This window comes from Papilio xuthus, unplaced genomic scaffold (genome assembly GCF_000836235.2).
Source record: "Papilio xuthus unplaced genomic scaffold, Pxut_1.1 DF827542.1, whole genome shotgun sequence".
Taxonomy (NCBI): domain Eukaryota; kingdom Metazoa; phylum Arthropoda; class Insecta; order Lepidoptera; family Papilionidae; genus Papilio; species Papilio xuthus.
Window position 1 is genome coordinate 380,398 of NW_013531107.1, and position 15,878 is coordinate 396,275.

The 15,878-nt window shown below is 33.2% G+C and overlaps 1 protein-coding gene across 1 annotated transcript; it reads right to left on the reverse strand.

Annotated features, from left to right (window-relative positions):
- Nucleotides 1-5,382: 5,382 nt before the first annotated feature.
- On the reverse strand, nucleotides 5,383-15,784 carry LOC106118897 (uncharacterized). Its single transcript, XM_013313660.1, has 7 exons — nucleotides 15,626-15,784; nucleotides 14,893-15,114; nucleotides 10,400-10,538; nucleotides 7,183-7,270; nucleotides 6,779-6,886; nucleotides 6,160-6,297; nucleotides 5,383-5,975 (listed from the first exon to the last, which is right to left on the reverse strand). Exons 2-7 carry the CDS (start codon nucleotides 14,982-14,984, stop codon nucleotides 5,704-5,706), a joined length of 837 nt encoding a protein of 278 aa, XP_013169114.1. The 5' UTR covers nucleotides 14,985-15,114; nucleotides 15,626-15,784; the 3' UTR covers nucleotides 5,383-5,703.
- Between the last annotated feature and the right edge of the window lie 94 nt (nucleotides 15,785-15,878).

Here is a 15,878-nt window from a genome sequence, read left to right on the forward strand (position 1 = left end):
ATACTGACCTGGTACGACCAAGCTTTTACTCGTTAATACGGCAAATACAGAATGATCTAAATAGAAGTCTTAAAATTAATCTTACAGCATTCCAGTTGCAAAGGACCGTTTGACTGGATGATCACTTATAATTGTTTTTAATTAATTTCAATTTGTAAAGAATTTAAATGTGTCAGAATATTTAATTAAGGCGTACTTGGGCGCGAGTCAACGTTTTCATACTTGTTTTGTCGTTGTAAATTAATTGGATAGCCTTTCATAGTGTGAGAAGTGTCAGGTGTATAGAAAGCCTTTTGTCGATGATATCTATTCAAAGAAACGTGTATCGGTGTACTTTAAGGTCAAGGTCGCAATTTGCTTCGGTCGTGGAATAATTTTGTATAATGCGGTCTACCTTTAATCGGGTTACTGTTAAAATGTTGCAGCTTTATAATAACACAGCTGTCGCCTGCGGTTCCATCCGCTCGGCAATAAATAAAAACTGAATGCCAGGTTTCAGATCCGTTGAGTTGTTCCGGAGATACTTTCTCACTTTTAGACATTATTATAATAATAACAATCCTTTAGCGCGAATGACGTGCTTTCGTAACAAAGTCTAGTGTTAGAATGAATGTGAGGGGACACAAACCTCGACATCTTAGTAAGACTAGTGTTGAGTCAATACACTGGCTCATTTCCGGATTTTCTTCCAAACATTACAAACATCCACCCATTCATCCATCTAAACATTTATAATATTAGTAAGAAACAAGATTTACAGCCAGAGACTTGTGTCTAGTATGGACCTTAAAAACTTTTTCAGGAAAAAAGCAAAGGCAAAAATGTTTTAACAAACTTTTATTTTAAAACAATGTAATAAAATGCAGTAGTTTCTTAGTAAACTGTAACCTTAGCCTTCACCTGGACTGTTGGTCTACATTTCTTCGCCACAACATCGCAAGTAATAAACTTTAACGTGCTAGTGAATTGCATACGCGTTTTATTGGAAACATAAACATTTTATTGAAAAGAAAAATAACCAGGTCAGATCACATTAACACTTTCTGGATAAAGAGATAGACAGATGTTAGTTGTTATCAAAGCAAAAGTTTAGGGGATACCTTCAAACAAACATCCATCCATCTAAACTTTCACATTTATAATATTAGTAAGATTTAAAAAAATCACAATTAAACCATTTTATTACTGGAGAGGTATTGAGTTTCCTTTTTCTATTATAAATACAAAAGTTTTGCTATTCGCACGTATTTTATCAACAATTTATTTGAGGGTGAATTCATTAAGCTCGTAACATCTCAATTTCTCTAATAATTCTATCTATCGCCTGTTGGGGACGTCAACACAAATTGACTACGTCGGAAGCACATCCGGCAGTGTGATGGGTCGAGAAAATTTATATTGTTATAGTAGGATTCCACTGTCGAAATAGTAGTTTTACAAAGACATACAGTTTTGGAATTTTCATAGATATTAAGATGATGGATGACAATTTTTTGTACAAGTATGTTTTTCAGTAGTATCTTTGGATTGAAGTTACGGATCGATAGATACGTTCTGTCAGAAACGAAATCTTACTAATAATATAAACGCGAATGTTTAGATGGATGGATGTTTGTTTGAAGGTATCTTCAAAACGGCTGAACGGATTTCGATAAAATTTGTCACACGTATAGAAAAGAATCTGGAGGACCTCATAGGCTACCAATATTTTTTTTATATCACGCGGACGAGGTCGCGGTTGATGGCTAGTTTATAATAAGCATTAGTAGAATTAGTTTATATTACTAGTTATAGTTCCCGCTGGACCTATGGCAACTATAACACTGGCAGAAGACGGCGCAGGACATGCGACTTTGGCGTTCTCTTGTGTCGAAGGCCAACACCCACTCAGGAGCCAGCGGAGTAATAGTGATAGAATTAGTTTCTTTAACATTGTTTTAATATTACTAATATTCGCATAAACACTGCATTTACGTGTTAACCCAATTAATTAGCGGCTAACCAATTTCCGTTCGCGCCAATTACATGTGAGCTATAATGGATGCAGACACGCCTTGAATACATAAGGGGCAAGCGACGTCGGGGCGCGCATTTTATAATTGCCGAGTTAGTTGTGAAATAAACAAGCAAGGGGTTAAGCGTGGTATTTCAGAATTTCATACCAATTAGAGAAGCTGGAATTGAGTTTTTTTAATACAGTCTTTGCCTATAAACAATATTATTGTAAATTGATGTACGATGATGAATAATTTGAAAAATTAGGTATATATAAGTAAACTATTATATACTTGTAAAACAATTAGATACATCAAATTGGTCTTACATATTAAATGCTGCACCCAGAATTGTTAATTGGACGCTAAGGTACTAAAATACTGTTTAATTAAAAAGCAACTCTACCGTTGTAAATCTCTATATTATGTTTAGTTTCGTATAATCCAGTTACACATAAATACGAAAGTTATAAAATATTTCTGTCTACAAAGCTTACGTCCTAAATTCCCTGGTGTTTCAGTTTGTGTCTCTTTATACTATAGTTTATACATATCTATAGTTTACGAACTAGGTATAAAATAAGTTTGGTCGTAAAACACACATCGTTTGAAAAGCAAAGAGAAAATATCTGCTTTTATAAATATTTCAACATCGTGGAATAACTCAAATATAAAATGTTCGTCACATTTGCGTGATTAAAATACTTATTGGCACGTAAGCAAAAACTCGTAGTTCATGATTGTGCTTAACATGAAAAAGGAAAATTATTTTTGTGAAAATGTATGTCAATAACGCTATTCGCATACCTATTTTTGGAATACGCGTGAGAATGGAAATATTATGCAACGTGTTCAAGCTACTTCAATTATTGGTAAATAACAAAGAAGTAAGAAGTATAGTCAAGTTATGTTTCTCCATGTAAAGACCATAATTATCGTGCGATCCTCAAAAATATTGCTTAAATGTACCCCGACGACGTCCGCCCAGAATTAAAAAAAAACTTAATTAGCAGCCTATGTGTTATTCCAGACTATGTTCTACATCTATGCCAAATTTCAGCCAGATCTATGCAGCCGTTCTGGAGATATCTTCAAACAAACATCCATCCATCCATACGTTCGCTTATTTAGATTTGACTATACTTACAAGTTAACGGTACTCATTATTTTTCCTCTTTGTAATACGACATGCTTTTCTTTCATTTAGCTCTTCCCAATTCTTCTTGGTTTCCTTAGCTTTGTCTATGAACATTGCTTTTCGTATCTTTCAGCACACAATTTTTGCTAGTCAACAAAAAGCCTTGAATTCAAATATAATATAAAGGAATATAAAAAAATGGTAATGAACAATAGCAAATTAGAACGTTTAAAGACCGTAATTACTCCTCGCGTGTTCACTTAACGAAGCCGTTTATCTATCAACTTCTGCCAGACTAAATGTAAATAACTAACTCTAGCCGTACCCGCGACGTCGTCCGCGTGAAATACTGTCTGATTAGGATTATACTGCGAAGAAGAAGGAGAAGGGAAAGGAGAGGGAGAGGGAGTTTTCTGTAGCCTTGTCTACGAAGGGCCTTAATGTACTTATTATGAAAGTGGTTTTGGACATTGGTAATCGGCGGGGATCGAACACGAATGCAGGTATTTATAATCCAATGCATATAACTGAATGTTGGCCAACAATACAATATCTTATTTAAATAAAGATAAACCCGCACCCCAGGTCCCTGACCCAAACATGTTAGGGGATCGAGAACGGAAAATACGAAGCATAGCGCCGCCCAAAAAAAAAAACAAACCAATATCTTTTGATAGCACTTGCGAGAATGTGACTAGTCTTCATATTTGTGAATGTAGTGAATGTTGGTAATAATAAAACAGCAAGTAAACAAAATATCATTTTATGTTTTCCAAATACAAAAAAATATTTTAACGATTTAAAGTAACAGTATAGAATACAGCAATAATAAACATTTTTAAGGAGTGCATATAAATTAAATAATCGCTAAATAGTTGTGTTAAAATATATAGAATTAATAATTATTTTTTACTATAATTTTAAATATACATGGAACGGGATTTTTCATAAGCTTTTAGTAGCCAAGCAAATTTACATTTTATAATGTTAATAAACTGACTTTCACTATGTTTTGATTACGATATCTATCTCTTTGACCGTCGGTTTCTGAGACCGAAATTTCTGTATAAAACATATCGTCCTTGTAATTATCTTTGACAAAAGAGATAACAATAAAGGGGATTTCTTGTGTATAACAATAAAGATTTTTTCATTTTTTCATTCAGGTCTCGGTAACCCACGGTAAGTCATATAACATCGATAACTACTTTTGTTATGAATTTTATGGTACTTGTAAGCGGTAAAAGAGAGTCGACAACATTTGATTTTCGTGATTTTGTTAATTCAGCTTGTATTTCTTTTACAATTGTCGCAAAAAGTATAACTAAAATATATAAAAAATATATTGGAAATTATTGTTATTAAAACAGCAATATTATTTTAATCATCGTTGTCATTATTGTACCTACGATTTAATTATTTTCAAAAAGCTTTGAGACTTTACGCTAAAATGTTTTTTTTATTTCACTATAGATAGCTCATCACGATTCGGCGCGTGATTTTATACTACGAGTGCGTTCAGTTTACCTCGCGCCAATTAGAGTTGAACTTCACGTATTTACTTAATTAAGAAGTTTTACTATTATTTCGTTGTTAACTAATCTAAATATCTACAATTTCACAGCATCAATCACTCAAGTTACACAGTCCCACACAACAAAAAAAAATCATTCGTTTCTTCAGAAAAAAAAAAGTTGTACAGTTTTTTAACAACACTGACGTTTAATACAGATTAAAAATACATACGATGTGTTGTCAAAATATATTTTTTTTATTTCATTTATTTCGGAACGTATTTGTTACAATTTAAAAAAGAACACACGACCCATTTTAAATAATTACTGTGCTCATTTTTTTTGCAATAGTTAACAGCTGTGGAAGCGAATGTCAAAGAGTAAGCAAGAAGATTAACAAAGATTATAATATTTGTAACATTTAAAAACCTTTCGTATATTTTACACTTTATTTTTATAAGCTCCAAAGTGATCGGTAAATTTTTTATGACGTAGGATAAATTTTAGAAATAATTTTAACAATACAACAATAGCAATGGACGGCAGCAAGCTTGGCGTATGCCAAAGCTAAATATAAAAGCGTAAAATTCGAAATATACGAATACAAAATAATTTTGACCTTTTTTGTATTAGGTACTCTTGTTTTATAACTCTGGGTAAAATTAATTTTTATAAAGAGGAATCACATACAGGAAAAAGGGAGAGCACAGGTTTTTTAAAATATTTTTTTTTACACAAATTTCAATTTTTTTTTTAAATCAAAATTAGATTTAATTGCTCCGATTTCATCCTGACTTAACTATGTTTTACAATACCATAAGCAAATATTTTCTAGAACTTTCTTTCTCCCTCATTTCACACTGAACTAGTCTGAAATTGCTTTTTAAACAATAATAATATTTAAATCGTCGATAAGTAATACATTTTATTTCATTATTAATCTACTAGTTAAATCTACAAGATTTAAAACTACTCTTTTGTCAGAACTAAAGCTGAAAGCAAAATTGCGCGATATAACGAGTTTTTATAATTGACCGTATTAAGATAAAAGATAAATTTATAACAGCATAGTTGATATAGGATTGTATCTCATTATTTTGGACAGTAATATCCAAAGCAAGGAGGTTGTAGTTGCGAGGGCAACACCACCCCAGCCGAGCTCCAGCGACCAGCTTGTTGTGAACTCTCTAGCTGAGAGCAGAGGTAACGCGGCTAAGCGCGGCCCGACCACGCCGTCCGCGGTGTCGTCGCCATGGCTACTGCTGCGGGTCGATACACGCTGGATACGTTTGAAGTGGATTATCATGAGCGTGAACATCGCGAATAGACCTGCAAATGTTCGCTTGTTAATAATTGCTACTGTAAGAGAAATTTATGCTTCTAGATTGCTTAACAATTTAGTAGCAACAGGTCTCGGACGAAGTCTAACTGCTGTATTCAATGTAAATAATTCTTGCTTTTATTTATTGTTATCAAGTGTGGTAGGAGCAGTAAAAGTACCAGGACAACATACCGGCCAACAGGTACATGACGCCGGTAACCAGTACGGCGCTGATCTGGTGCTTGCAGACGCCGAACGCGCCCACCAGTGCCGCGCTGCCCAGTACAATCAGGCACACCATCGCGCATGATATAGACAGGTTCTGCATGCCTGGTACACACATTTAAATGTAGAACTCGACTAAGTCAGGCACGAGATGATGGGGTCAAATATGTTTTTTTATTCTTCTGTGTTCAGTCTAGAAAGTAAGTAGTAGATGTTTCTCTTCTATACCCTATCATTTTCTGCTCTTTTTTAATCTGATTTCATTTCGCTTTTAACACTTTAAACGGCTTAACTCACGTATGATCCGTTGATGACGTGACGCGACCGCGAGAAAACTATAAACACTCGACCTAAATATGGATACCCGACGGATTCAAAACTAGTCGGAGCCGTCACGATCGTACGAGAGTTAAGACATTCCTAATTAGTTTATTATAATGTCACACTACAATTTAAACAATTTAATTTCACACTTTTTTACAAAATTAAGTATTTTGCATTGAAACTGTATTTAAAAACACTAATGTAGACTCGTAATTATTATTTTAAACAATTAATAAGCGAGTGATTTAATTAAAGTACTCACGATGTTGCCAGTCCGCTCTGGGCTCCTCGTCCTCGTTGTTAGCTAAGTAGTTTGTGCACAGCGGCTCCTGTGGGAACCCCGCCCTCGACAGTATCGTCACCTCCTCCTCTGACACAATATATTGTTAGTTATAATGAGTTTTAGATATCAATGTGCTCGCGCGATATTGTGACGTCATTACTCTCATATTGAACTAAATAAGTAGCGTCAGAGAAACTGACAATTAAAAAAATATATAAATTTTTTTTTGTCTAAATATTATACACATGTATGTCTTAATTTGCACTTTCTTAGTTGATTAATAATGTTTTCTACAGGATCACATGTCAGTGTCTAAAATGATTTCATTTGATCTCTATATAGATAGCTATAATATTATAATTCGTAGGAGATGCATGTATTACCTTCCAAAGACACACACATGGTCCAAATGCCGCCGTTCATTGGTACTAAAAATGTACCGCCGCCTTTACGATTGTTTGCTCCCTCTACCTGAAATGCAACTTGATATTAAGTTTATACATAATATAAAAAATAGTTTAAAAAATTTATTCTATTATACTTTTATTATCTGCAGGTCCTGGGTTCGAATCCCGCCATGTACCAATGTGTTTTTCGATTTCCGATTTACATATGTACATTTGCATATTACATATTACATGAAAACATCGTGATGCAACCTGCACATATCTGAGAAGTAATTCAAAGATATGTGTGAAGTCAACCAACCCGCACTTGGCCAGCGTGGTTGACTATGGCCTAATCACCCTTAACTTAGGGTAGGCTCCGAGCCCCTCGGTGGGGACGTATAGTGAGCTGGTGATGATACTTTTATTTAAATTTCATAAAGTTAGAGCTACGATACATACACAAGGCTACGCATATCTGCGATTTTAGTATCGTGGCGACATACAATCTCATAAAGATTCATACAAAGGCTCACTTCGCTGACATATGAAATTGTATTAAATCGCTTAGAAACTAAAACCTTAAATTTGCTTAGCATTATGATTTTTTTTTTGTATATTTATGTTTTTTATTGTTTTAATAAGGAATTAAATGAATGAAATTAAATATTCCTTTATCTATTTAGGGTTCAAAATTTGACGAAATTATGCAAAGATATCTTGCAGTCGGTAAAAAGGTAATTCACGTGTTTTTAAATTTTGTAGAGTATACGCACATTGCATTTCTGTTTTTGAAGTTTTTAAGATTATATTATACACTTAAGATGTTTACGAAATAAAATTGTAAGTACACTCAAGAGTGTTTTTAAAAAGTATTTTGACATTTACTGCATACAATAACTACTTAACCCCAGGGTCGTTTCAGGTGTTTGTGTAGTGTTTTCTTTGAACCCACGAACGTGTAATGTCAGAAAAACTTTACAATAAATTATCAATTAGCTAAAGTTACTAAAAGAATTTTAACTTTTAACCAACTTTAGCAATATATCCTTATTTAACTTGGATATAAAAAAATACTTTCTATTGGTGACTGTCCGAAACCAACAAATAAATAAAACAAAGTATTTTGTTTCATTCATTATTAATGCAAACATTAAATGTTATTTATTTAACGCTTAAGTTTAAGTTCCCGATTTATATAAAATGAATATGAAAAAAGGTTTTAATGTTTCAAATGAGTAAACAATGAAAAGGCAACGAAAGCGAACAACCTTTTACCATTTGTCAATGTCAAGTATATAAAATGTGCTTGTTTAAATATCCAGTAATATTTTCTATTCTTTTTTTATATTTTCTTCCAAGGCTGGATGTAATCGGGCGATATTAGTATATAACAAAACAATGACAATGTACACAATAGCCTTTTTATAGAACTGAAAGAAATCATTGCGATAGATATTATTTTTACATGGTAAAGGTCAAATTTTACTAACAATCTAAGTTAAGCTAAAAGTATATTTTAATCCGAGTATAAATCTTAAAAGTCTGATAAGAGATTTGCACCGACCTGTTCCTTACTTTGTTACAAGAACTCGAATAAAATATACAATTTTGTATGTATTATATTATACTATCTGGGAATCTGACGATATTTCACAATAAAAGTGATATTTATTTGAACGTAAACAACTTTTTACTATTATGTCACCATGTGCCACTCATTGCTACCGAATTGTTTATTTTGAAGGGTTCGTCACGTTGCATGGTACAAGGCATTTATTCTGTACGCCAAGCACCGCGAATGGCCCTTACTGTACTTTTTTCTGTAAGCTGAGCAACGCGAATTGCCCTTACTGTACTTACATTACCCGGATAGACACGAATTTCCAAAACTGGCTGTCACAATTAATGGCTGTATTAAATTATTAATCACGCTGTACAGTCACCAGTGTGAAAAAATCATAAATTTTTTAACTACAATAATACTACATTTTTCAATTGAATTACATGTAAATAATATTTATTTTATACAGAATGATAGCAAAATAATCGTTATTGATTACTGTGATTTATTATTCAGGCTCAATTACTGTTAGCGATCAGGTCAAGGCCGAGATTGTCGTAGCGTAGTAATTGTAACACTACGTTATGTCACTCATTACATGTAACCTACACACATTATGAGCTTTGTTATATACTTATTATATGTAATATATTATATAGAATATATAAACTGCAATAAGATTGAATAACTAATAGTACTACGCAAATATACTAGCATCCAAACTTAATAGCAGCTCTGAATTTCGAACGAAATTTTGCGTTTCAATTTTTGGTATAGATTGGAAGTAAAATGTTAACGTTGTTTTAAGCTTAACTATATGCTTCTCGTTATATAAAAACTTCTTTCATTTAGAAAAAAAAGTTATCAAAAGATTGGTTCCTTTAGAGTTATTTCTACAATATAGAGATTCTCTCAGAGAAGCCGTACTGGGGGCAACGCACAGATTACGTCGAAACCTGTTGTGCCGTCACACTTACAAGTGTTTATATTGTTACTTACATTATCATTAGTTGTTTTTACGAAGCCGCAGTGCGGTAAGGAAATGTATTATTTGAATGAGAGATAAAATGTTATTACAATTTTTAATGATTGTGATAAACTTTACTTACAAAGAGATAATGATACATATCAAATCTATCCTGAACTCTGATAGTGATAAAAACCCAAATATCATTTACATTCCTGTATTCACTTTGGAGAGTTTCGCAAAAGAATAAATAATGTAAAGAAACAAGTTTTGTAGCTCTATTTTCGTAGCGCAATAAAGCTACGTAACTACGCGCTACAGCTAAGAAATTAATTTCGTAGGTTTATCGTAGCATTTTAATTCGAACCTGCATCTTAATGCTTAGCATAAGTGATCATAAAATTTTAAATAAAATAAAATCACACTTACTAAATAAAGACACAAATAGTAGCTAACCTAAATGTATAAACGTGGACCACTAAGTGCCGATAAAGAGAGAAATTGACTTGTACTATGTGTTTTTCATTATTATAATACTATACTATTTATGGCGGCATGCAATATGCACAGGTCGTTAAATAAAACACAATTTTAGCTATTGGCGGGACGTAAAATATGTAATCGGGACATCAACACGGGTGGGCCACGATCACGAGCCCACATAAAGTTTGATGTTATAATACCTTAGCGACTTTGTCGTCTAGCAGCCAGTGCAGCACGGTGTTTGATGTGTTTGCGAGCGCGGCCAGCGCGGCGCGCTCCCACGCCACGTGCTCCCAGTGCTCCGTCATCATAGCAGCGCACAGCATTGCCGTTGAACAACTGTATACACAACTTGTGTTAATCTTAACATCAATAACAATAAAGTCACTATCTGACCTATAGTACGTTTCATAATCTTAGTGCTTTAATAAAGCCTAGGGCTTAAAAGTAGACAAATTAACCACTGACAAGATATCCACAAAGACAAAATCACGCAAAACGTACCACGGAATAATCTAATATGTATTGATTTGAGTATTCAATAAAATTGAATGGTAGATACAAAATTACATGTAATATAAAAATTAAACATTTCATTCTTTAATTAGGTAAATATTCTGAACTTCTATATTGCCTATTATCCCATTAAATGTAAAAGTACATGTCATGTGTTTATATACGGCCTTATACTATACCCTAACTTTGCCCTTTGACGTCCCTTTAGGTCTGATTTACGATGTATTTCAGTTTCGTTACTTGGGTCGTAAAAACAAGAGACCGGGTAACCTTTTTTTCAGTGAAATTGCTTTCTCCTCAGTTTGGTGTTAGACAAATCAAACGACTTTGTTTAAAAACATCTTGTCTATGGATGTGTCTATGAAAAAATCCAACTTTTAAATAGATATGAGATTAATTAGGTACATAAGTTAATCAAAGACTTATTTCGTTCTAGAATGTTAACTTATATTAAAGTTAAGTGACTTAAAACGTCGATATTGAAATAAAGTAATCAGTAATTCTAGTGTCGGCGCCGAAAAGTCTGCCCGACTGAAGCGTGACGCATAATGATTCATTGTCTACTGTACTTTTTCGTACAATTTTTTACGATGAAATTATTCAAATTAGATTTAAATTAATGCCATTATATTAAAACCATAAAATTAAATTAATTTCAATTAAAGGGAAAGTCAATGATTAAACAAAACCAAAATACTGTCACCCGTCTCATTTGTCAGCTTTTCTCTGTATTACGGTGGATAAAGTATTCCGCGGGCTCGTATGTCAATTCCATGGTGACCTGTAACCTAAACAGCTTAACCGATTTTTGGGGGAGAGGTTATCAGTTATCACCCATTCGTATTATTCTGCGAAGTTCCATTAAGTCACAGTCAGTAAATAATTTAGCAATTTTATTAAAATGTCGAATAGCAGTCTATATTTTTTAAATAAAATATAAGCAGAGTTTTGTTATTTTACTAATATTTCATGTACCATTCCAACTAAGCTATATGCTTGTGCTAGGATATGGTTTACGACAATAGTCGAATAGAGATTCGTACTCGGCCATGTGATCGGAAATCCGTACCCTTAACCATTAGGCTATTGACCCTTCAAGTTTAATATGAAGTTTAATATTTTACTCTCTCCTCTTTATATAAGTCTTACGCCGGAAGTTTTAGTGATAACGTTACAAATTGGGTTGTTTTATTAAAATATTAATTTAGGCAGAAAGCGGAGAAGCCGGTATTAGGTTTTACGAGGGTATCGGTAGGGCGTTTAATGTCTTGTTACTACGGAGACGAGGCAATATTGTACGTAATTTATCCATGTTACAGTCGTGAATGAAACTAATCAATTCACATTTTGACTAATCAACATTGTATGATATAGAGAGTTAACTCTTCAAATAAATATTTTTTGCTGTAAGTAACGTTGAAGGAAAAATAGTAAGTACTGGTTTGACCGCGGAGTTTCTCACTTTTTTATCGAAACAAAAACGAAACGCTTTGCTAGATATTAGCGTCGTTAGTTTAAAAATGTATTATGTTTTTCAAACTAATGCTATATTTACAGATTGGCTCTTTTGTGTTCAAACAAACCTATATAAATTCTTATGCTAAACTAGTTTGAAAAATCTTATTTAAGGTTGGTTTTAGAAAATAAGGTCAACTAACTTTGAAGTTTCTTTGAATCAATTCCGTAAAATAATAAAGTAATGATAGATAAAGATCTGAATCTATTTAACAATAGAAATAAAACAAAAGATTGCTAAGATTTTAAGAGTTATTTATAAACTTAAAGAAACTGCGGGGCTACACAAAGTGCATTCGCTACGGAGCGATGCCATAGCGAACTTCAAAAATGAAACTGACGCGCGACAATCGAACTTATCGAATAGTATTGTCAGTTCTATACATTTTTGAAGTTTGTTACGGAGTCGCTTCGAAAGAATGTACTCCGTGTAGCCCCGCTTAACCGCCATTTCTAAGAAGCGTGTTTGACAGTGTAATTTCGTAGGAAATTATTTTATACAGTGTTGCCCTATGTAAGCACAAGTTTAATTATTAAAAGACCAACCGCTGACTTAATGAGAAAGACAAACAAAGCAATATAAAACAAATACAAAATAACAGCGTTTAAACGAATATTAAAACATGTTAACTCCTACATATTTTTGACAGGTTCAGGTGAAGGCTTTTGTTTAACATTGAATAAAGTTTATACAATGAGGTATTTATATTTATTAAATTATACATACATTTTACTAATATTATAAATGCGAATGTATGGATGGATGGATGTTGGTTTTAAGGTTGCTCTGGAACCGCTGAACGGATCTGCCTGGAATTTGGAATAGATCTAGAGCACAGGTTGGAAGAACACATAGCCGACTTATTAAGCTTTTTTTTAAATCTGCGTAAACGGATTCGCGGACGACAACTAGTATTTAATAGTTTAATAGCTATTATTCTCGCTAGCATCTAGTACTTTGGTCTAGTTGAAAATGTGTTCACTTATTTTTATTGCAATATCATGTCTCTCAAAGAATTTAATTATGAAAAGTGCACGGAGAATGAAATTATTAGAAGTTTTTTCATGTCATTCCAGAAAGAAATTGCGTTAGTGGTTTAGGGGTTAAGCACTTGGCTTGCAATCTGCAGGTCCTGGGTTCGAATCCCGCCATTTACCTGTTTTACGAATTTCGATTTACAAATTTACATTATTCGACGTTCTTACGGTGAAGGAAAACATCCAACGCAACCTGTACATATCTGTGAAGAGATTTCAAATATATGTGTGAAGTCAACCTGCACTGGGCCATCTTAGTTAACTATGGTCTAGTCAGCTCTAAGGTTTGACTCCGTGCCTCGCAGTGGAGACGTTTAATGTACAAATTTATTTTATTATTATTTCGTATTGGTTATTACAAATAAGCGCCAGATTATAAATTTCTAAAGACAATGCTTTGTTAAAAAAAACATGATGCAATTGTATAAAAGCGAGCTATAAAAATGTATGAAGAATAAAAGTAGGTTAAAAATAAAGCAATTTTATCCGAAATTGCTTTAAAGTTCTGACGCATTTATTTCCTGGGTTGCGGCATTACAGCATTATGTCAAACTATTTATTCAGACCTTTGCTGCATTGTGCTAGAATACAATATTTGTAATTATTTTTTCAAGATAGCTTCCGATATTATTTCTTACTTATCTTATTAATGTGAATGTTTAGATGGATGGATGTTTGAAAGTATCTCCAAAACGGCTGAACGGATCTCGATTAAATTGGCATACATATAGAACATAGTCTGGAAGAACATATACGCTACTAATTATGTTTTTTTTAATTCCTCGCGGACGAAGTCGTGCGCGATAGCTATTGAAAAATATTTTCTTTCTAAAATACTTGTGTCTTTAGATAGGTTCATTCATTTAGAAAAGCTTGTTGCCCTGTCCTTTTCCTACTTTATGTATGACGTTACAAAAATTATCGTGCTACAAATAATTTTAGTCATTTGATTTAGAATCTTCTTCATCATGTCATCATTCATGGAATCCATCTATTTCGTCTTAGGCCTATTTCTAACGATGTACCATATTTAGAGCTCCCCTTTACGCTGTTCTTCTATTTAAAGATCCCTTTTGAGGACTTATTTAATTTATTTTAAAATTATTAAGGTAAAACATGTAAAATGCTATATTTATGTATTAATCAACTTTAGTTTCTTAGTATTGATTGAAAAAATGGCCGTAATTTATTAGAAACGTGGGCAGACGTTGGGAATACAATGCGCCTTTGTGGTCTCTCCCTTAGGATAAAGGGCAAATATAAATCAATGTTCGGCTTTGATTACGTTGAATGGTACGTAATGTAATCGACTACGATGAACTTATCTATGAACTTGCTTGCTTTTTTAATTTTTTACGTCCAGATGTAAAGTGTAACTTATTTTAAGGCCACTAAGTTTCAATGTAACTAGAGCTTTTCCTATATTAAAGCAAAAAGCAACTGAACCTTACTAAGGATTAGTTTAACATATTCTGACCGTTTGATACCCTACGATGATAGCCAAACGTTCGTGTAGAGGAAAATAGGAATGCTGATGGAGGCGAAGATTACGTCAAAACAGTCCAATCAATTGAAAAAACACAGCTCTGGTGTTCACAAGGATTAGGATCAAGAAACATGGTACCTGGTAAGTAGTAATGTGGCCAGCAAGTAGAATACAGAGGGGTGTACACCACAATCGCATTCAGTCTGTGGCGTGGCTGTCTGGGCCTCCATGCCTGCGCCCAGCTTGTGGTAGGCGATGTACGCTCGCGCCGGGCTGCCGTGGGGAGCAATTTTTGGGGCCTTGATATGCTCGCGATGGCACTAAATCTACTCATCTGGGCGCCTACACCCAACTCCTGACCTAAAAATAAATATCTCTTATAAAAAGCTATCGAACACTCTTAGTTGCAAAGTAAATAATCAAATCAAGATAAAGAGACCTAATGATTTTGTAACTTAAAAGTTTCATTGTAAAAATGATAACAATAATACAATGCTGCATTACAAAATGTTTGATTTTAATTAACATGAAGTCGACACATTAATGAAAGTTTTGAGTTTATATATAACACAATATATAATTCGAAAGAAGCATTTTGGTATAAAGCTAAAAAAGCGTCATACACCTTCTAAAAGAGTTTCGTAATCATAATTAAACGAAGGATAACACCAGAGTAATTTGGCTATTGTCCAATGTTAAGTAAAAATATTTTAAGAAATTCATTTCTTAAAATTGAACGCAGTTCAATGATTTATAACAATAACCCTTAAGTATAGATATAGAAGAATAAATAGAAGACTATTACACTATATCTATTTTAACTATCTCATTTTAATTCCATTTATTACACCTGCGTAAATAAAAAGCTTACTTCTCTTTCAAATCCCCTGCGTAGCACTCCAGAAAAACTTTGGTATTATGTCACATTTTTGATTAAATAAGAAATTATCCTTTATCGTATTATGATATAGAATATTATGACAAGTTATTTACAATCACGATAAATAAAAATAAGAGAGTAAGCGGCTTACCCGCTGTACCGTTCGACACAGACTAAGTTGGAAAATCGTGGAAATGAAGCAATATCTAGTGTTGTGTTGGTATCAACAATTGAAGGAGATATC

Excerpts from the sequence above, each read along its gene's own strand:
- LOC106118897 (XM_013313660.1), bottom strand. The coding sequence starts at position 14,984 with ATGGAGGCCCAGACAGCCACGCCACAGACTGAATGCGATTGTGGTGTA. Across the intron at positions 10,539-14,892 it reads GCCACATTACTACTTACCAG|TTGTTCAACGGCAATGCTGT; the intron begins GTACCATGTTTC and ends TTGTGTATACAG. Across the intron at positions 6,887-7,182 it reads CATGTGTGTGTCTTTGGAAG|AGGAGGAGGTGACGATACTG; the intron begins GTAATACATGCA and ends ATATTGTGTCAG.